We start from the raw sequence: 23,785 nt of genomic DNA, 5'->3' as shown, positions 1-23,785 counted from the left end.
ACTATGTTTAATTTCTTTAACTTTTTTTTATTGAATTAGCTTTGCTTATAGTGTATTGACAGCCACCAAATTTCAATTCAGCCACCCTAAAGACGTGCGATTTTATTTATCATCTAACAAGCCTCACCCGCAGCAACAACAAAAAACCCCAGCCTTAGCTACCCCCCTTAGTAACGGGGATTGTTTAGAAACTGGAGGCTTATCCGAACTCACCATTGTAACTTATACGGAGCTGCTATCGAATATGCAACAAACTGCACAGAATCGGGAAGGCTAGTTGTAGAAAGAATCAGGCACTCTAAGTCGCAGATACAGCTATGATCAGCTTCACTCCTAAAGGCGCAGCTGCCGGCCCCTGATTTTGCGACAGGTTGTGGTTCCAATTTTCCAATTTTTCAGAACATTGGGGCTTCAATGAATGACAGCAAGTTGAATATGGCAACCTTAATGTAATTTTCTAGAATAAGTGCACAGTAATATATTTTTATACATACGTTGGAAAGTCCAAAAAAATAATTGTCAAAAGTTTTTTCACATTTCTTTACATTATATTTTATTTTGTAACTTGTAAGGTTTTTGCCTGTCCGTTAAAATCTCCTTTACAAATTTTTTTTCTCAAAATAACTATGCTGTCAATCTTCTAATAGATCACGAGATATTTTAAGGTTATTTTTTCTCTGCACAACCTCCAAATGTCGATCCCTAGATGCCAGGGATGCACCCGATATACGAATAAAGGACATAGATGTAATTTACCAATTTTTCTATGTAAATTTTATTTAAAACAATATAACATGATATTTTATTATGGACCCAATTTATATACATATGTAAAGTGCCCTCCAAATTATACCTGTCATTATATAAATATATTATATAAATTTATATGCTTTTATAGAATTATCGTTTGTATGTTATTGTCTATATAATTGCATATAGATTTGCGGCATTTTAACAACGGAAATTAATGAAATTTGATAGATCAAAATCATGCCATTGATTTGATTTTTAATTTTAATGTTTTCAAGGACAGTGAGTTTATTTATAATGTTATCATCATGTCACCTCTATAGCTATGTCCCAACGGAAAGTACGTTTAGGTGGTTAGGGATCATTGATGTATTACTAAAAAAATATAACCTAAAGCTTATTTAATAAAGAGGGAAGTCATTTTCTAGTAAATCCCGTAAAGGTGTGTGTTATAAGGCCTAAAAATAGTAGTAGAACGATAAGGTGCTCTATATATTTGTATTCCCTATTGAATAGAACAATAGGGAAATTTTTTTTTTTTTTGATAACCGTACCTGGAATATCTTTAAAAAATATGAAATTTCTATCAAACGCTTTGTTTGGCTCAAACTGACAAAAATTAAAAAAAATATATAATTATATTAATAATGTTTTCTATAGGTACAAGGTAAAGGTTAAGAACAATCTATACCATTAAACAAAGGAAGAAGCCATTCTTTACAGGTTGATTTATTCAAGGTGACAAAAATTAGTTTTATGTTTGTGGAATTTCATGTTTGTTTGCTTTGAAGTAGAATGTTTCAATTTGCATTGTTTCATTTCAATTTCACTACAGCGAACAACTACCTTCTTATATAGATTGTATATCTGAATGTTTTCAAAATTGTCTGTATGTAACTTGTTGTGTTGGTTTGTTTCACTAAGTCATTGTATTAATGATTTGTTAAAGTTTCATTTTAATGTTCACTGCTCGTACAACCTGTAAAGAATGGCTTCTTCCTTTGTTTAATGGTACAGATTGTTCTTAACCTTTACCTTGTACCTATAGAAAACATTATTATTATAAATATATTTTTTTTAAATTTTTGTCAGTTTGAGCCAAACAAAGGGTTTGATAGAAACTTTGTATTTTTTAAAGATATTCCAGGTATGGTTATCAAAAAAAAAATTTCCCTATTGTTCTATTCAATAGGGAATACAAATATATAGAGCACCTTATCGTTCAACTACTATTTTTAGGCCTTATAACACACACCTTTACGGGATTTACTAGAAAATGACCTCCCTCTTTTTATTATAATATAAAGCGTAGAAAGAGATTTTTGTCTGAAGCTAAAAATCTTTGAAAATGCTAGTCCGGTTTTATAAGTACTTTCTAAAGAAGCTTTGTAAATATCCTGAGGTGGGTTTAGGGTATCTTCCTTACCACAACCTCTCTCCACTAGAGACTAGGGGTTGAGCTATTAGAATATAATAAAACATTTATAAAAAATGGCATTCCATATTTATCATTTAATTATCTTTATACGTTATTAGTTTTCAAGAGGTGACTTTATGGTTTTTTATTGCTTTCAAGAATCGATAATGCATTGAAAGAAAAACATTTTCATAGCTTATTCAAAATACAGCACATACAACATTTATTTATATACATATACCAGGGGTACAAGTATAGGACAATAATTTATCATATTTATCCAAATTTTTCATCAGTGAAAGCTTGTCATTTGCAGCTTGTAACTTTTGGGAGAAAATAGGGTAGTAGATTAAACTAATTGCCATTGTTCTTTCCCCTCCCTGACATATACTCAATAATTTTTATTTCTTTAGTTTTGTGCTTTCTACCTTATTGGTTACACACATATTAATAATTTTTTTTTTAATACTTGTTTCTTTAGAATTTTATACTCATGCTAAATTAGTTATATTCGTAATTTAATTTATTTTGACAATAAATTATTTCAAAATATAGTTTAAAAAATGATCATATAAGAGAAACATCTTCCTGTTCATATATTTTTTAATTATTTGAAGTTTTGCTCAATTTTGTCCTAAAAATACCAATTTAATCCAGTTGCAAGAAAAAACTAATGCATTTTCTTTGTCTTGGAAAAGTTTAAATATTTTGAGGCTACTCTACAAGTAGCTTTGGGTCGACTTGACATTCTTTTGCGTAAACGTAATTCTGTATATAAAAGGGGCAGTATGTCAGTCTGTCTGAGTGTTTGTACTGAGATATCCTGCCAACGGCTGAACCAATATATAGGCAGCATAATGGTTTTAAAATTATAATTATCATAAAATAATAACAGCTTATTTACTAAGTATATTTGCGATAACTTTTATTTAATGAAATCTTCCAATTTTTAACATGTACAAAACGGCCTGCTTAATTGCTTCAAGATCCATGTCAGATCTATATAGGAAATAAATGTCTATAAACGAGCTCAAGTTTTCCAAGGAATATTTGTTTAAAACTCATAGTGCTCCAATAATCCATAATAAACTCTCATTGCCCAGAACGATAAGACCCATTATTTTACTTTATTAAAAATAAATTCCTTTTTTTAATTTCATGTTGCTATTTACCTTATATCAATGTATTTAATTTCTAATCATAAAAAAGCAAATTTAAATTTATAATATAATAAATTTAAGAAAACTCTGTTTTAAAAGAATTCGATTGTGGGGACACTTTCTGTGTTCAAATATTAAACTAAAATTGTAATCATCATCATTAACCCTTTGGTGATGGTAATGTAAAGAAAAAAAATATAATTTAAAAAATCTTTTTAAAATCATTTAGATTATTAAATATTTACTTTCTTTTAGATAGTAATGCCGGGTGAGGAAAATAGATTTATTGAGAAAAAGATATGCATATAGAAAACTAGCCAATAGGGAGATAATTATATCGAGCCAACTCTAGTAGGCTTATATATAAAAAATCCCTAAAAAGACTAAAACGTGCTCTGGATCAATATTAAACGTCCCTGAACAATCAGTCTAGTGGTTATAAGATCTTACTGGACATACATTTAGATCAAGGCTCGAAAACGCGCGTCAGCCGCGGGTAGGCCTCAGTGAAATCGTCATATTATAACTAATTCAAAATTCAGCTGGGTGCCTATGCCTTTTCTTGAAAAGACACAAGTGGGTTTAAATTTTAGGCTAATGCGCGGCTGCCGAGCCCTGATTCAAAAATCCATCAAGCTTCTTATAAATTTTAAACTAGCAGAAGTCACAAAGACTTTCATACATAAATTTTTGTTGTTATTGATATAATCTTTGAAATGAACATGTCAAAAATGTTTCAATATTGCATTACTAATCATAGCCGAAAGCTTGAGGACCAGTTAAAAATAGCTGTACTTCAAGAATCTGAGGCTAGTGTTATTAGAAAGAAATAAAATGCAATTTTTAACAAAAATCTTTATTTTATCATTTTTGATATGCTTTTGAATTACTATTACAATGAGGGTTTTTGTTATTTTTAGCAAAGCTTTCTAGAAATCTAAATAGTATGTTTGCATTGTATAACTTAAAGAAAATAAGAGTTAAGAATAGCAAAGGAGAAAAAAGAGAAATGCTGAAAAAACAAATGCCACGTAAACTTGTAGAGTATCTTTGCTTCCACAAAAATAAGACAACCTTGAAGTAATAGAAATATCCGTGAGAAACTCCTTTAACATAGAAGCTCTATCCCTTTTAATTCGTGGTTTTAATTAGCCTGAAGCAATGTTGTAGCTTATGCCTATATATTCTTCATTTTTATAACAAGGTATTTTCGGACAATACGTCAATATTAAAACCAACACATAGCGATGTGTGTCTGTATGCCTGTTAGTAACAATAGATATCGCTAACCGTTGAGTTCTTTGGTTCCCTTCACAAACTAATGGTTTTAGACTAGTATATTTTTACGAGGGCTGTGGGGATGTAATATTTCAAAAATCAGATGAATGGGATAATTATATCACATAAAAAATGTTGTTAAAAAAGCTAAAAATCAACATGATTTAAATGAACGTTCGGACTTTGTGCTAACCATTATAGTGTTGTTACGTTTTCTGAATCGTACCTAACTGTTTTAGGAATCATCATGCAAAGTTTGACACCCGATAGGACATAAAATGTCTACATTTTACAAGAGCTAACTGTTACGGACGTACGGGCCTTCCCTAATTATAGTGTTAGGCGAAATGACCATCATCGAATATTTATGGTTTTTAACGGTAGCCATCTTACATAAATTATGCAACAATAAATTCAGTGAGCAACTCTACTCTAAAATTTGATATGTCTGTGTGTCCATGGCTCTATGTCCAGTCGACGTTCCGACAATTAGTAAAATAAGAAAAGTTTTCATCTTCTATCATTATAATCTCATTAAAACAATGTAATAACATATTTGCTGCACATTGAATTTACATTATTAGTTTTGAAGTCCAAGTATAATTCAATTTATTGTTAGTTTTTAAATCCAAGAAAAACGCTAATTCAATTGATATACCTATTAAAAATAGCCATTTTCATGAAAGCTGTGAATTGTTCTTGATATGTGAAAAATATATTAAAAAAATATTTATGTTTAGATTGACGTGATTAAATTAAGTTATCAGTGCAGTAATTAAAAAGTCATGTATATGGACAATATACAAAGATTGCAACTATTTATCTTTCTATTTTAAACTAATATAGAGTTACATATCAAAGAAAAAGAAAATCTCGAAATTAATTTTAATTTAAATAGGTTATGACAAAAAGTTCTTCGAAATCTTTTATTAACTAAGCTACTCTATATTTCGAAATGCCCGTCCTTCTGATCGTTTGTAAGAAACCTTTATGGGAAAACGTTAATTTCTCGGCTGCTTCTCAAGATAGGCGACTGGATTTATATGTGAAGATTCCTACACCAATGAGAATCTAGTATATAACTTACTTGGTCCGTTTGTCTCTCGGTCATTTTAAAAAATATTTAAATCTGAAACTTAAACCCCTGTAAATCCTGTATTATCATTCTATTAAAAAATGTGTTGGCTTGTGCTCAACGTCTACTATAAATATGCTTATCTGATCATTAATTAATTACATGCAATATTTTATTTAACCAATTTGCAGTGAGGGATCGTCAGCCGCGTAATATTCTGTTATTATCGTTTATATATAAAACTATAATGTTTCTACATAAATGTATAATTTAATAAGTGAGTAGTGAGTACATTTATGCAAAATTGTAATTATTTATATTCAGGAAATTTCAATGATTTAAAATATTGTGCAGATTTCCAATATTCATTGGAATCTTCTCTAAAATTATCTATGGAAATCTAATTACCCCTCAAACGTTATAGACAGCCAATCAAAAATGAGTTTTAATGCAGAACTTTTGCCGCTCATCTTTAATGCAGTTAATTTATGTATATAAAATCTGATACAAATTTTAAAAAAATATATTGAAAAATTATTTTTTAAAAATATTACAAAAATAACCATTCCCCCATTTTTTTTTGTATTTTTATTGTTCATGCAACAATAAGCCACAGGACTTTGAAACAAGAAAATGATGATTTACCAATTATGTTATTACTAATCTGTTAATTGCCATGTCTTGGGATACAAAGATTCAACTTTTAATTTACATCAATTTTAGATAAAAGTTGGCACCAGTAATGTATCCAAAGTTGTTAAACATAAAGTTTTATCATTTTCATATAAATTATTTTATTATATAAAAGTAACAGGTTTGTCTGTGTGAAGCTTAAGATCTCGTTACCCATTGGAACGATAAGGTTCTCCATTACAGTTAAGCTTGTTATAGGTTATCACTCCAAGAATAAAATTCTCTTCTTTTTTTCTTTTTACACCAAAATTGAAAATATCCTCCCCTTAATAAGGGGCATCTCGCCGCCCCAACAGACGCCGCCGCTAGCATTAATATAGATCACGGCAACTGAAAACTTCTTAAAAGTATCTTTGGTTGAAATATAATTACCAATTATGAACAGATGGGGCAATGAATACCCAATGAATATACATTTTGTTTCTTAGGAGTGCCACATTCAATAAATCTTCACTTCTCAAAATATTTTTTTTATAATTGCGAAAATACTTTATGATTCACTTTGTCTGTCTGCCCCTCCATTCGCCCTTATAGTTATGGCGAAAAAGTAATTTTCTCAGCTGCTATTTTAGAAAGACAGCTGAAATTTCTATTTAAGATTCCCTGTTCCAGTAAGCAATTGGTCCGTCGTCGGTTTGCTGTTAAACCTAAACAAGATTAAAGACGATCTATTGCTAACAAATAATTATAGAATAGTTATTTGTTGCATCGTAATCTCAACAGCTTTCCGCGGTTATAAAAATGAACAATTACAAGAGTAAAACTAGTTTTTCTAACCCCGAGATACCGGGCTAACAAAATTGGGTTTAATATTATGATTGTAAATTTTTAAATTCGTAGAAAACTTAATATAATACGATACGATACATGATTTTTAAGTATAGATTAGAACCGGATCTAATCCAGCGGATATTAATCGGTTTCGAAGCCGTACTGGAAAAGGTTTTGTGATTCTGTTTAAATTCTAAAATTAATTTCAGAAATCCCAATATAAAACTGGAGCTAACTGCAACTAATGTTTTATCTGGGTCTGTAGATAATGCCTCCTTTATATTATTTCTAAGGTAGAGTAATACATATAAAAACCTTATTATATTTTTACAATTCTTACTTAACATTTTTGAAATGGATACTGGACTACGTGGATATATTGACAGGGGAAAATTTGTCGTCCATTTGACTTGCTAACATGGACTTCATAAAGCTAGTAAAAGTGGCTGACTCAGATTATGACGTCAAAAAAATTAACCAATGAGAGGTCAGTATACACTGTAATTGACCAATGGTAAAATTTATAGTGGTCTCTCATTGGTTAACTTTTTTTGACGTCATAATCTGAGTCAGCCACTTTTACTAGCTTCAGCTGCGAGCATCACTTTATCAGAGTACATGAAATTCTGGTGCAACATCTAAGTAATAATATATTGATTTTCTTAGATTTTATATTAAATAATTGATTTAGTTATTAATTGTTTGAAAATGGAATATATTTATTGAAATCAAATAAAACCCTAGCAGATCAGTTTTCTAAAACATCCATACCTTAATTTAGTTTATTACAGAGATTTAAAAAATTATAATAATCCAGCTATTTCAACATTTTCAAAATCTAAAACTTCATATGATAGAACAAAGGATTGGTTAGTTTAATTCTACTAAAATATGTAAGCAAAATCGGAATCCTATCCCGTCAAATCTAATTTAAAAACTTTATTACGATTCTGACTTAAATAACTTTTTACCATATACTTTTAGAAGACGAGTGAGTATAGTTCCACTTGCCTGGCTTGGAAACTCTCTGGATTCCAGGTAAAGGAGAAAAAAAGGCGTCGATTTGGTTATTTATAGGGTAAGATTGAATTCCGCTGATTTTAATACAATATGTTTTGTTGGCCCTGAGGAGCCTAAGGCCCGGACTAAGAGAAATGGTAATAATATTAGGATTTTTAAAATACATAATTTTTAAGTATGGCTCAGAACCGGTTCTAATCCAGCGGATATTAGAAATAGAAATTTTTAAAATAGATTTCTGTAGGACGGTATCTTAGGTTTTGCGTAGAGGACGACTTTATTACCCGTCTCACATTATATACATTAAATGATTTTATTATTGATAACACTTTTACAGAGATCTAAACAAAATAAGACAGTCGCCGAAAAATTGATGTACATCTCCAATGATGTAACACAAAATTACCCCTTCTTCAGATTACAATTTTGGTTGAAATGTTTGGACACTCAACCTGATGAACCAATCAATCAAAATTCAATAAAACTCCCCAAAGTTAATGATCCAAAGAATAAGAAAACGTTATTATAAAACTTTGGGGACTAGAGTAATAAATTATAATTAGTATCTAAGTTATTTTAAACTGTTTTTAACCTATTTTTAAAACATATATCAAAAATATACTATGACACTAGTAGAATCAAACTGCAGAGCCTAAATTTGAATTAAGTCCCCAATACACTTTTTTGAGGGGATTTAAAAATTCATTTTTACTGTTGCTGTGGTCCTTTTTGATCAGAGCAAAAGGTCTTTTTTATTTGGGTAAAATTAGTAGCTTTTAGAGTGTTTTGCTTCATAAATATAGTATTCTGGTATAGAGTAAAATTAGGCCTTTTGATTTCATCTAAATTAATTCATTAAAAACTTAATTCTTTACAGTATATCAATGAATTAACATTATCGTGCTTGTTTTCTATCACTTATTTAAAACACATAAAAATTGACTGTAAAGGGTTAAATAGTGTAAGATGATGACAACAAACGTTTATGCAATACAACAAATTTATTTTTGTCACATATACAAATATGATAAAATATAAGATTATTCAAACTTATTTTTTTAAATATTTTTAAAAAGTATGTATCTTTTATGTGTATGGTTTTCATTCTTTTCATTTTAATTAAATAAAAATTATTTAACTACATTGGAAATAAGTCACTTTGTGAAAACACTCTTTTTTGAATTGTAAGGAACTGAAATGAAACAAGACTTCTAATTGGTTCAGACTTCAGAATTATATGTTTTATTTTAATGTTAGATTTTTCAATAAATTAATTGTTTTAGAAAAAAAAATATTTCCAATGAACATAGTAAGGTTTTTTTTTATTGTATCAATATAAAGTGAATTATATAAATTGGTCTAAAAGCCACAATATAACCCCGAGTAAAAAAGACCTTTTGCTCTGGTCAAAATGACCGGAGCATCAGTAAAAATTTATTTTTAATTCCCCCAAAAAAAGTTTTTTGGGGGCTTAATTCAAATTTGGGCTCTGCAGTCTGATTCTACTGGTGTCATAGTATATTTTTGATATATGATTTAAAAATAGGTTAAAAACAGTTTAAAAGGACTCTCCACAGAAAAATCAACTTTGGATTTTTGAAAATCTAACCTGAAATTATTATTCTCTGTTCAATTTTAAGCATTTTTTGTTTTTGTGGCATCGCGATCGAAGCCCTTTGAAATTTTTTACCTCCTTTAAGTGAATCCTCCCGCCATTCAATTTGTGCTGCTTTAGTGATTTTTAGCTTTTATGTTGCCGCATTCATCGCCCTTCTCCGCCGCTACTCCGCTATTCATTGCTGTACGTCGCGGTTCAATACATGCTCCCCTCTCCCTTGTTCAGAAATTAAATGGAGGCTGGGGGGTGTTGTGTATAGCGACGTAAGCGGTGTATAGCATTGTATAGCGGAGTAGTGGCGGAGAAGGGCGATGAATGCGGCAACTGCGGCAAAAGATAGTTATATTTGGCGGAGGCGAACACAAAATGGAGGCGGCAGGATTGTCCAGTCAAGGAAGAGGATAAATCGTAGAGCGGCCGGTTGCAATGGAGCAAATGTTCTTTAGCGGCAAACATATATTGAGTGGAGGAAAGTGTAGTATATATTGTTATAGCGGCAGTACAAATAGGCGGCGGACAAAATTTTCAAAGGGCTTCGATCGCGATGCCACAAAAACAAAAAATGCCTAAAATTGAACAGAGAATAATAGTTTCAGGTTAGATTTTCAAAAATCCAAAGTTGATTTTTCTGTGGAGAGTCCTTTTAAAAGCAACTTAACTCTTTCATTAAATGAGAATTATTTCAAAGGCACATTTTAATTGATTATCAATTTCAAAAATTTTTTTTTACCAAAATTCGAGTTTTCATGCCATGATAAACTTACATCAAGAGATGATGAGCACTTTTATCCAGAGAGAGAGAGAGAGAGAGAGAGAGAGAGATAGATAGAGAGAGAGAGAGATAGATAGAGAGAGAGAGAGAGAGAGAATTTTGAATGGTTGGTTAATTAAGTTGAGTGCTTTAACCACTAATTATTTCAATCTACAGAAGGGGTATTTTTGTTTATCATCATTGGAGATGTATATCAATTTATCGGACATTGTCTTATCCCTTTAGATCCATGACTTTTATCTGGTGTGTGATGATTATCAACTGTCAAGTGATAAAGTAGAATATAAAAAACATCAGTTTGAATGGATTTATTATTACTTGGATCTTGCACCAGATCATCATATTCTCTAATAAAGTGAAGTTTGTAGTGGGCTAAAATAATGATCTCTTTCCCACACCCTTCCCTCCTACTGCATGAACGAATTGGCCGATAAATGACAGGAGAAATGGCAACCTAAATTGACAACATTTTTTTTCTTGTCATATAAATATCCACGTACATACATATATTCCTAATACATTTAAGTTGGATAATTTGGTTGGACTTGTCTGTATATTTATGTATGTATATATCTCTCATAGTGTGATTAGATTGTTTTTGATTTTTAATGCTTTCAATAAAGCTTTCAATAAAGCTTGAAGTGCCTTATTGAGCACAGAAAGCCTTTATTTTGAAATAAATTAAAAGTAAGGGCTTTAAGTGTGTCTCTTAATTTTGGTCATAATGCCCCCCCCCCCTTATTATCAATAACTTATACAAATTTGAAAAAGAGGGGGGAGGGGGGGGGGTATTATGTGCTCCCTAGTCACTTTGAGAGAAAACATCAAGGTTTTGTATTAATATAATATTGGTATTAATTGTTTTAATTTATATATTAAAATTAGGATATCCTTTTTTACAGTACTGGGCGTTTCCTGAATTAAATTAGAGAGTTTTTAAGTGTTTACTAACTTTACATACTTTTAAAACATGTAGTTATACAATACATATAAAAAATAATGTGACTTTTTAAAATGTAAAATATTGAAAGTTTATAGTATTGCAATTATTAAATTAGTCCTTTTTATACGTTTGCATTCTTCAATTCATTATTAAAATTTTCTTATAATTTCTTCATTTGACTTTAAAAAAAATAAAAATTTTGCACTTTTCTATTAAGTTGAATAAAAACTTTCCTGGTGTCAAGGTGGGAAAAACCACCGGCCTTTAAAATTTCACAAGGATAGGTATACATGTTAAAAGTAAGGATAAATAAACAGTTTGTACATATGTAATTATGTTGTTCTAAGTCACTGTTTATAACCTACTATTGGTTCGGTCCCTACTCTGAATATTTTTGTAACGCATGCAACATAGAATAAGAATATCACATAAAGAGCAGCTACGCTTCCAATAATGTATTGTCAGTATGATATTAAAGAGGTAGAAAGCAAATGTTAATATTTCATGACAACATTTGACTTTATATATTTTGCAACATTACTTTTAGTTTAACATTCACTTCAAGCAATTCCAAATTAATTGATTATAATTTTTTGGTTAGAAACAATTTTTAGTTCTGCTTTGGTACATTTTGTTTAAAAATGAGTAATTAAGGTATGTTATGCAGTATGCATTTTTTTTATAATAAATTGTAAAAAAAAATATTTAAAAAAAAGTGAGGCAGCTTAGTCTGTTGCTTTAAGCTTGATGGCGAATAAAGTCATTAATTAGTATATATATTAAGGTTTCTTGTTTGTCCGTTGAAATAATGCCATAATAAATGTTGCTCATGGTTTTGGGATAAGTTTAAGCTTTCATTTGAAATTTAGTTCCTAAAGTTGTTGGACTTTTTTCTGCTACTTTGAATAACAGGGCACCTAGTAGCTAGGAGAGCAGCTGCTAGTTTTGAATAGTGTACTTGTTAGTGAAATGTGAACATCCATTGAGAATAGGTATAACAGGAGATTGTGATTCGTTTAGGGTAAAATAACTAACTTACACTCTTTGCAATTAGACTTCTATTGGAAGTAATTATTCTGGTATTTATTGCAAAATACTTTTTACCTGAAGCAAACAACTGTATTCAAGTTATTTTGCTTTCAATTAATTATTACTTCACAGTGTATTGAAATTATTTTGTATTTGTAAAGAATTCCAAATATTTATGCAAATACAACAAAATAACTACAAATTAGGGTTAAGAAGTACACTCCAGTTTTATACGTCATTAGACGTCATTTCTATTAGAAAACACTTTTGGTATGCATAATGATATAAAGCTTCATATTAGCGTTATTTCTAAAAAGTTAATAGTCACACAACAAATGTTAAACAACGCTTTTGGAAATGATATGCTTCAAAAATATAATTCTTCAATTTTTAGCACATCAAAAACTATACTGTAATCTAAGTGCTTTCCTACAAAGTGCCGTTTGAGAACTGATAACCCTCCCCCCTTAACTTTGAAGTAAATTAAAATTGATAGTGGAAGGTTTTTTTCTTTCCTATGCCTAACCATTTCAGGGGCTCTAACCCTGTGGGGCTACCCAGTTCTGTATAACCTAAAATAAACAAAAAACTACAACCCTCCCATAGTTTCAAATTATTTCGAAATAAGAAGGAGTGGGGGGGGGGGATATCAGTGCTCAAGAAGGTGCTTTGTTTGATCGTGCCGTAATCTGCAACAAATAAAGAAAACTATAAGTGCAACTTTCAATGCTTCAGTTATTTTATGGGTTTGAAAAAATGAATCCTTGACGAACTTGGTCGTTCAGGATATACAAATCATTAGTTAGTGGTCAAAAATGAAATAAAATTAGATAAAAGTGTTCTTGACTGACCTAATATCGACATTCGACATAACGTTTCTTTAAAGCACGTGATTTAAAATATGTGTCGAACATTTGGCCTTATCAATTTCACTGTTTTTCTAGTTGGTTTAGAATTTTGTAGTAAAAAAATACTTTAATAGAATGATTATATTTAACACATTATTGTAAAAATGTCCAATTTTATGCCACTGTGATGAGACTAACTGAACTGTGACGGAAATAGTAAAAATTGTTTCTCAGTGAAGAGACAACTCTACAACAAAGTTTAACTTAAATTTTGTCATAGAATATGCTTTAAATCATATGTTGACGTAAAAAACATTTGTAAAAAGTGCTTCCTGTGTGTTATTAATTTATTACTCAAAATTAAAAGGTGTGATTATAAAATTAATTTTCGTTTATAAATAAACATTATTTCTAATACAATGAAACATATCTTATTTACGTTGACTTAAACAAAAAATGCTATTCATTGAGGCTCGGCAAATCCGTTGATTAACAAAAAAACGTTTTGTTTCTATATGGAATGAACCTAATTTTACCATAATAGAAACATGTTTAGACATTTAGATGTTTTTAAAAACTATAAAGCTTAAATTTCCCGCCAACCTACAGGTAAATATCCGACGGCTGCCGAGTCCTGAGAGTTATTATCAAAATAAATTCAACAATACATGTACTGTTCTTATACTATTTTTCAAAAAATGTCTTCTAGTAGACAGGAAAATAGAGAACAGATTTGCTATTAAAATATATTAATATACTTGTTATTTGCTTACCTTATATACAAAACTGAATGAAAGGGCATAAATCATATGAATAATAAATGAGACTATAAATATTTGATGCTAAAAATATGCATGAAATATTATGCAGTTTAGCTGTAAACATTCACATGTTAAAAGGTTAGATTACTATCCTTTACATAGTGTTAGTAAAATTCCAAATTCATAAAAATCTGTAATAACAACTATCCAAGTAATCTAATAATACAAAGTAGCTTGATGTCTGTCTGTCCGTCTGTCCGTCCGTCCGTCCCTTAAGATCTCGGTAACCACTGAACCGATCGGATTCTACTCTTCAGGATATATACCTATTGGTCATGTGGTGGTTTTAAGCTATTTTCTTGGGGAATGGGACACCCCTAACCTCCCAAAAATGAAAATCCTCCTCCCCCCCAATTTTTTAAAATTACCTCATGGGGCAAAGCCCCTAGAGGCTAGGGGCGAAGCTGGTAGTAAATAAATGTTGTCAATCATTGAAATTGCTGAAAACGAGATTTTGTGTTTCTTGCTGTCGATCATTTTAAAAATTTACAGCCACGATCAGGTTAAAATTCCGCTATCTGCAAATGAGTTGCCATATTTATGAACATACTGCAGTCTTTGCAGATTATTTTCAATCGATACGGCAGCCGACCTAGGACAATATACTGCTAGATCCGCGACGTCCTTTTTTTCAGTGTTTCGACAATCATTGATTCAGATTCAAAATGAATTGAAAATGATTGCTAAAATCGAAATATATCTTCATGTCTTAGAATAGTGTAATTTTTTTCAAAATAGGTTGAAAAACATACTAACTTTAAAATATTCAGATTAAGTGTCATGCTTTGATTAAAAACAGAATGTATAAATTACAAAGTAGAGTGATGTCTACATGCCAGCCTGTCTGTCAGAACGGATAAAGCTCAAAATTTTGCTAATAACTGTACTGATTATATAGTTCTTTTTAAGGACTACCCTACTGGACATGCCAATATACCCGAACAAAAAAATAGCCCCGAACAAATTCTATATTTGAGGGGTTACTTCCAGCCCTTCTTGTGGCCCAAAAAGGCAAGAGCGAAGCTAATAAAGTACTACGTCCTTTTTTGCTATGTCATTTGCATTTAGGGTAGCCAGAAGTATGGGGGACGACACTGATATGACAAACATTGCTGAGGTTCTCATGGAGAAGGGAGACAACCTCATTACATCTTCACCAACAGTCAAGGTAAGCATTGAACATCATCACATCTTCACCAACAGTCAGGGTAAGTATTCAACCTCATCAAATCTTCACCAACAGTCAAGGTAAGTATTCAACCTCATCAAATCTTCACCAACAGTCAAGGTAAGTATTCAACCTCATCACAACTTCACCAACAGTCAAGAAAAGTATTCAACCTCATCACATCTTTACCAACAGTCAAGGTAAGTATTCAACCTCATCATATCTTCATCAACAGTCAAGGTAAGTATTCAACCTCATCATATCTTCACCAACAGTCATGGTAAGTATTCAACCTCATCACATCTTCATCAACAGTCAAGGTAAGTATTCAACCTCATCACATCTTCACCAACAGTCAAGGTAAGTATTCAACAACATCATATCTTCATCAACAGTCAAGGTAAGTATTCAACCTCATCACATCTTCATCAACAGTCAAGGTACGTATTAAACCTCATCACATCTTCACTAACAGTCAAGGTAAGTATTCAACCTCATCATATCTTCACCTACAGTCAAGGCAAGTATAACACATCATCATATCTTCACCAACAGTCAAGGCAAGTATAACACATCATCATATCTTCACCAACAGTCAAGGTAAGTATTCAACCTCATAACATCTTCACCAACAGTCAAGGTAAGTATTCAACCTTATCACATCTTCACCAACAGTCAAGGCAAGTATTCAACTTCATCACATCTTCACCAACAGTCAATGTAAGTATTCAACCTCATTACATCTTCACCAACTGTCAAGGTAAGTATTAAACCTCATCACATCTTAACTAACAGTCAAGGTTCAACCTCATCACATCTTCACCAACAGTCAAGGTAAGTATTCAACCTCATTATATCTTCACCAACAGTCAAGACAAGTATTTTATATTAATTAATATTTCTTATTCAAGGAGGCTGAGATTGCAAAGGACAACTTTGCCTCGTCAGTGACGGTGAAGGTGAAGAACTTCCTGGATATGCCGCTCACTGCTGTCAGAGCCAGTCCCAGGGCAGGAGAGGTTAGTTGGAATGACATCTATATTTAGGAGAAAAAAACAGGGAGGGAGGGGACATTTTATTCGTTGTCTCAATCACTTTGGGTACTTTTACTGAATGGTTGATTATTACAATCTATAGAAGGGGTAATTTTGTTTATCATCATTGCTGATGTATATATTAAATTATTATTGATTGTCCTATCCCTTAATATTACTGGAAACGCAAATTTTTCGTTATAAATATAAAACGTTTTTTTATTTATAATGCGAATGTTATTATTTTGAGAAGTTTGGTGATTTAATAAGAAGTAAAATGTCGACAAATTCAGAAGTAAGAAAAAAATTATTTTTGAACAGCATTATAACAGGCAGACACAAACACTTATAGATTAGCTTCGCTATAATTACTATATTATTCAGTTATAAAGTGAAATATTATTATAAAAAATCAAGTTATTAAACTACTAAAAAATCCATTGATGGTAAAAATATTAGTTTTCGAGTAAGTTTTAGGTTCTATGCATGCAGGTCCCGATAATCCAAGTTTCCAGGAATCTTTGAACTGTTTAATTCTTTTACTTAGATGATTCAATTTTAAATTGATTTTTTTTAGATTGAAGTTCCAATAAATGATGTTCCATCTTTAACAGAAAGTGCTCTGCTGTGTTATAGAATAACTAGACCTCCAAACAAGTAACTTTTTATTTTTATTTTTTTTTCAATTAGTTTAGAACTACGTTGAATTCTTTTCAATACATAAGGCATTATTCTTAATTTTAATGGTCTTTATAAAAAACAAATACGTAATGTATGTAAGGTTTGTTTTATGCCTAGGACTTGTTTATTCAAAAACCGTATTTTTATTTCTCGTGGCCTTATATCATAACGTACCTCGCATGGGCGAGGCTGCTGTCCTTGAAACTATAACGTCAAATCCTATAACCAAGGTTAACAAGGCAGACCAATGTTTAAATTTCTTACTAAACAAACACACGGAGTAACATCTAACAGAAAACCAATCATTTGATTGCACGACCTTTTTTATTGTAATTAGTTGCACCTGTTTAAAGGCAAAGACTTACCATTTTACTGTTATTTCCTGATATTGCTGCAGTAGGTAATATTTTAAGCATCTTTAGTATGATGTGGTAACGTCCAGACCCTTACCCCGACAACCGCCGCAGCAAGCATACACTGACGCTCAGGTTCTAAAAGTTACTTTGGATGTATAGAAAATATATGTTAATATCTTTTTAGAAGTGGATGTGCTGGCACAGCTTCATACAGGTAAAATCAATCCTGGTACTGGGAAGGTTTATAACTATTTTAAGGGAGGGTACCAGCAACCTTTCTGGGGTACTGAGAAAGTTTACAACTTTTAATGGAGGGTAACACCACCCTCCCAAGAGAAATCTCCTCTTAAAGAAAATATCCCCCCTTCCCATTTTTTTTAAAAACTAAAATTAAAAATAGGGGGGGGGGGTGGGACTGGTGGTAAAATTTAAAGTTGACGTAATGATCTTCTGCTAGTGATTTGATTTGAGATTGTACCTTTTAGTTATAGGAATATTCATTTGACGTTTTAACAACAGTATAAAAAATAAATCAACCATTTAGCTTGAATAAATTTTTTTTCTTTCTAATTTCAGAATTGGAGAAACAAATAAATTTCTTCACATAATGTGGTCCTCTCCAAATAATTTTGACAAACACGCCTCACATCTGGCTGTTGGGGTCTCACAGGTAAACATTCAACATTAGAATATCAACGCGACTTCGCGTCATAACTAAAGACGTTAAAAATAGTTCCTACTGCTACTTTGTCAGGTGGTCACCATAAATAATTAGAGTATGGGGGAATGCCTTGGCCCATAAACAGGCGTAACATATTACAGTGCACAGTTAGGACTTCCTAGAACCTTCTATGAGTGTAAGAGCATCGCATCTCATTACAAGCCCAACGAATAAGAAAACGTTGTTATAAACCTTTGGGAATAGTATAATAAAAAGCCCATTGTCCCCTCTCTCTCTCTCTGTTTCACAATAATTCTAGAAAGCTAGAAAGTCCAAATATCTACCCTGGTGCATTTTGATGTAATTTCATGTTTCTAGTTTGTGATACCTTGAATAATTTATGCATATAAGCCTGGCATATTTAACCTTGCATAAATATATCGGATATTTCTAGGCGTAAGAATATGTTGGTGGTTCTTTTTGTAGTACATAAAGCCTTATTTGTTTAAAACCCTGACATTTTTTGTATTTAGATTTTTCAATTAAAAACTGTATTTATGATAGGGAAAATTCTTTAAAATTTCTAAAGCTAGCTATTCATTCGAATCCGGTGGATAGGAACCGGTTCTCATCCATACGGAAAAACTATGTCTAGCATCGTATTATATCCAACTTTCTACGAAAATAAAAATGTACAATCATAAGATTAAGACCAGTTTTTTAGCCCGTGCCTTCGGCACCTCGGGGCTCAAAAAAACTGGTTTTAATCTGATAATTGTACATTCTATATCTGCGGGAAGCTGTTTATAATACGATGCGAGAAATAACTATTACTACCCTGACAATTACATAGATAAAATGAACATGTATGACCCAAATTCCTAGACTAGCCTTAGATTTTTACAGGATTTGGCAAATTGCTTTTACAATTAAGTCATTGAGATGAATTCAATCCTATCCCCAATAAAATTTAATGTCATAGTCAACATTGTTAGATATTAGAATGGCTGAATACAGATAATAAGTCATTAATGAACACTTTTACTTAATGTCATAAAGAAAAACTATTTGATTTTAAACCAAAAGTAAAATTTTCTATTATAATCGAAAGTGATGTAACTTAATTGTTCTTTTATTTATCAAATTTCGTTCTACTATTATATTTAGGTTCATAATTGCCCTGTTAACTATAGATATTTCCTACCAATTACTTTCACTTTTTCTATGATTATGTTTCGTGTGTGTAATTAGGTCAAACTTTAAGTAATAGGAATTCGATGCATATTATGAAATGTTTGTTTAAGGTTTTAAAAAGTTAATAATTGAACACATTCATAGCAAACTGTATTACAAAAATATTTGCTTTATTAAAAGTGATGGTTAGTGCTATATAAACTAATAGTGGCTACGCCCCTAGAGGCCTCTAGGGGTAGTTGAGATCGATTTCTTTTAGGGGGTTGATGATACCGGTTCAGCGGTTAGCGAAATCCTTCTGTAAGACAACCCGTTACTTTTATGTAAGTAATATTAAATGCTTTATTTATTTTTAGGAAATAGGTGATAAATTTAATGATATGTATTACAACCGACCAACTTGGTTTACAAGGTAATCTATTAATCCTATAACTTCACATTAAAGGATTTTTAAATCCTATAATTACTTGCACAGCTACTATATAATTAGGATATGTTAGTACATTCTGCAATATAGCAACATAAATCCGGGATTTTAATTTAGACTTTACTCAACAGTATCTACGCAGGCAACAATTGAATCTTTACAAATTTTATCTCTTTAATTTTCTATAGAATTACTTTATTACAAGTTAATGCATTCAATTTGGGAAATTAATGTACCAAATTCTTGTTGTGTAAAAATGTTAAATGTTTTGAAAAAGTCAAAAATAACATTAAGTTGCTTGACTGATTGTTTGTTTTTATCACTGTTTTTTTATATTAAATTTGGATAATAAAAAACAGAAATAACCCTAAAAAAAACTAAATAAAACCATGTACCCAATAAGAAAATTAAAGAGCTTCTAAAGGCATGAGCTCAGCGCCAAAAAAGTGTAACATTAACTATAATGAATTATGCAATAAAAAAGTACAAAAACCAAATAAAATAAAATTGCCAGCTGCATTCTGTGTAACAAGGTTATGAAGAAAGAAAGTAGTTTGCATTTAGATTCATATCAGGCTTTCATAATTACATCCTTTCATTACAGGGATATAGGGGGATAGGTAAATGAAGTAAAAAGTTCCATCCTAAGTACCCCAATTTTATTGATGGAACTCAGGAAGGGGACAGTGGACTGTTTTTTATATGGATCCCAAAGTTGCTTATAGCACCAATAAAAAAAATTACGAAAGACAATACAAATGACTAATGATAGGCCAATACACAGACTAAATTATCAAGAGCAGGCCAGTATACATTTTAAGTGACCAATGGTAGGCCAGTATGACGTCAAGTTTTGTAGGCACTATAAACAGCTTCACCAAAGTTTTCTAACCACGCTCTCTCATTCACTGGTCCAATACTTTTTTTAACGTTTGGACCAAATTAGCAGTGTCCAATTTTTTCAACCAATGATTTCAATCTACAGAATAGATAACGTTGTATAATGTCATTGGGAATGTAGATTAGTTTATTGTCCATTATCTTATCCTTGAAGTTCCTTTGATAGAATAATAAAGTTTTCCTTTTACTTTTATAAAACACCCACCCGAAAGCTTAAATGATAATAGCAAAAAAAATAAATGGCAAGTTCCGAACGTAATACTTGAAAACTTTGCTAAATAAAAATTCCTTAAATATTCACCAGACCTATCCTTATGTTTCAAATTTGTAATCATAATTTCCTTGAAGTAACCTTGAAATTTCAAGACTGAAGTATTCATATTTGTATGATTAAAAGAACAGTATTTTTAAAAATAGGCATTCTTAATAAACACATGGAACTTTTGTATCAAAAAGTACATAAATACTAAAAAAACAACTATGAAAATTAGAGTAGAAGTGTCATAAAACAAGGATGACAACATCCATAAAAGCCAAGCTCTGAAACGGTAGGACAAACGGACATTAACACTTGTATAATGTCAGAACTGAATAATCAGAATGCGAATGTATAAGAGTCAAAGCAAAATTGTAAGTAAATTTGTTGAAAAACTGCTTGATACAGGATAATGATTATGGACATACTTACATTTTTAGGACTTGATTATAGAGTTGCTTCACTTATAATATTGTACTTTGTTGTCCCAGGAATCAGTATACCAAAAATCAGACCAATCGGATAATTAGGTCACATACAAATTTGTTGTTAAAAATGTAAAAAAAATCAACATGTTTAAAATAGACGTACGGACATTCTGGTAATGATTATAGAGTTGCTACGCTTTTTAAATCGTGCCTAACTATTAAAGGAATCACCATGCAAAATTTAAAATCGACAGGACAATTCTAACATGTCTAAATTAACGAAAAAAGCTATCCGTGACGGACGGACGGACCGACCTTAATTATAGAAAAGCTTCGCTTTTAAAAAGAAAAGCTATTTTATAAAACTCATTACTAAGCAGATCTCAATCAGTACAACAGTTAGTAAGATATTAGGCATTTTCAGGACTTATAAACAGACAGACAGACATCATTCTATTTTGTATCATAGATAATTACTAAATAAGTTAACCGTTAAGTGCTAATGAATTTAATTCAGTAATGGAAGTACTTGTGACAATGGCAATATAAATTTAATAAATTTCTGACAGACTAACCTACAAATAGGACAGCTAAAACTTAAATTTTCTATTTTATTCTTTATTGCTTATTTAGAAAGTACGTGTATCATGATACCAAAGGATTATGGTTCCATTCGGAGGATTTAATCATTCACGCCAGCAATGAAACCAGGTAAAGTAGTTAGTTAAAATTTTCTAATATTTAAAATGTAATATTTTTAAATCTGTACTCTTTATTTTGAGCTTGTTTTAACACCTAGGGTTTCAATTTGGTTCCTCTGAAGTTACTAAAGGCAAAATTGCACTTCTAATCCATCATTATAATAAAGTAACATGATGTCTATCTGTATTACTATATCAAAAGATCTCGCTTAACGCGGAACCGATTTGGTTCTCCTTTACAGGGTAGCTTCCTTGGAAGGTTTATAATTATTTTGGGGGAGGGAAAAGACATTGGATCGACAGTAAATTATACTAGCAGTTAGCATCCAACGTTTAATAAACACCTTCTCTTATTTGTTGGCTTAATAATTTTTGAATATCTAAGAATCTGGATTGGTTGCTACAATTTTTTCAACTAACAATTACAAGGCAATTTTGTCCATCAATTTAACTTTTATTGTCTTAACCCTTAAGATCCTTGCTGTCTTAACCTCTTTTCGAGGAAGCTTTGTGTTTATCAAGATCGAAATTAATTCCTTATTCATTATCCCAAATTAAGCGCAAATGTCGTCTTTGTTTGACTTTCCTTTTCTAAAGAGACGCGGCATGAGTTTGTTTATGTTTTGATGCGTCCACGTTCTTTACTTTTGAATGATATGTGAGTGTGTGAAGATTTCGGAGAACGACCCTAGTATACCAGGGGCTTTAAACCATAAGAACTTCAGGTAGAATTTGTTCATTTTATTTAAATTGAATGGCGTATAGGACGATTTTATTTAGTTTAAAAGGCTTTAGCCAGCTAAACATGAAACTTTATTATGATTTAATTATTATGTTTTAGTAATTTTTTATGTGCTTTTATTTTTGCATTTAACAATGATTTATTAAACCAAATAATTTTCCTTTAAAGCCAAAGTTTCCAAAGATTCTTAACCGTAGAAAAAAAGATTTTAAAAGCAAATAAGATTACGTGGTTATAAAAACTGGAATTTTGTATTAATTGATTTGTAATTTCAGGACTTTGAAATAGTTTGCCTCAATAAATCTATAATCAAACCTGCTGTTGAAACTTGATGGTTCCTGGTATTGGGGGTTTGTGTGTACGTCAAACAAGATCTCTAGAACTTCCCGCTAATTCGGAAGTCACACTCAACCAAAGTGTCATGGTTGAGACACTTGCTATTATGTATTATTGTCTCTTATTAGAGTTTTCTTCCTTGTTAACAAAATATATGTTGTTTTAGGCCAGTATCTGAAGTAGAAGTGACAGTATTTCCATCCAGCGTAGAAAATTTACCTCAGTCTGTCCAACAAGCTTTGGGATTATAAGAATTTTATTCTTGTTCGATTTTTAAAACAAATTTAAAGCTTTTTATACTAGAGGCATTTTTAGAATAATTCTATGTTAATTACAAAAGAATTAAAAATCCTCACTTCAACTAAAAGAGCATTTCTGATCAGAATATAATATGTATTAAGGATTAGCATCAACAAAAAAAAATCTACTAACATTTTTCTAAATTTTTTAAATTCCAATTTTTTGATTTATTTCTTAAATAATAATATTTGTGAATACTTGTAACTTTATGTATTTTTTAAGCATTGAGGAAATATATTATAAAAAGCATATATCAAATATAAATATTATAACACTTAAGAAGTTCTTAGTTCTTTATTAATTTTTGGGCCAGGCAGTTGTCTGGATTATGCATTTGTACGGATACATTTATTATATAAATATAAAAAGTTTTGGTTAAATTATAAAATAGAATATTATTATCATA

At 30.9% G+C, this 23,785-nt stretch overlaps 1 protein-coding gene across 1 annotated transcript; it reads left to right on the top strand.

The window, feature by feature from the left end:
- The first annotated feature begins 7,357 nt into the window (after nucleotides 1-7,357).
- Nucleotides 7,358-23,642, top strand: LOC145333366 (echotoxin-2-like). The gene is made up of 10 exons (XM_080178835.1): nucleotides 7,358-7,437; nucleotides 8,129-8,182; nucleotides 15,264-15,363; nucleotides 16,275-16,382; nucleotides 16,975-17,054; nucleotides 17,619-17,648; nucleotides 18,011-18,104; nucleotides 19,646-19,701; nucleotides 21,934-22,011; nucleotides 23,246-23,642. The coding sequence occupies exons 3-10, from the start codon at nucleotides 15,277-15,279 to the stop codon at nucleotides 23,328-23,330; spliced, it is 618 nt and encodes a 205-aa protein (XP_080034961.1). The 5' UTR covers nucleotides 7,358-7,437; nucleotides 8,129-8,182; nucleotides 15,264-15,276; the 3' UTR covers nucleotides 23,331-23,642.
- Nucleotides 23,643-23,785: the final 143 nt, after the last annotated feature.

The sequence above is a fragment of the Acartia tonsa genome, chromosome 1 (assembly GCF_053477335.1).
Source record: "Acartia tonsa isolate MP-2025a chromosome 1, ASM5347733v1, whole genome shotgun sequence".
In the NCBI taxonomy this organism is placed as follows: Eukaryota; Metazoa; Arthropoda; class Copepoda; order Calanoida; family Acartiidae; genus Acartia; species Acartia tonsa.
The sequence above is the reverse complement of the archived record's forward strand: the minus strand, read 5'-3'. Positions and strand labels throughout refer to the sequence as shown.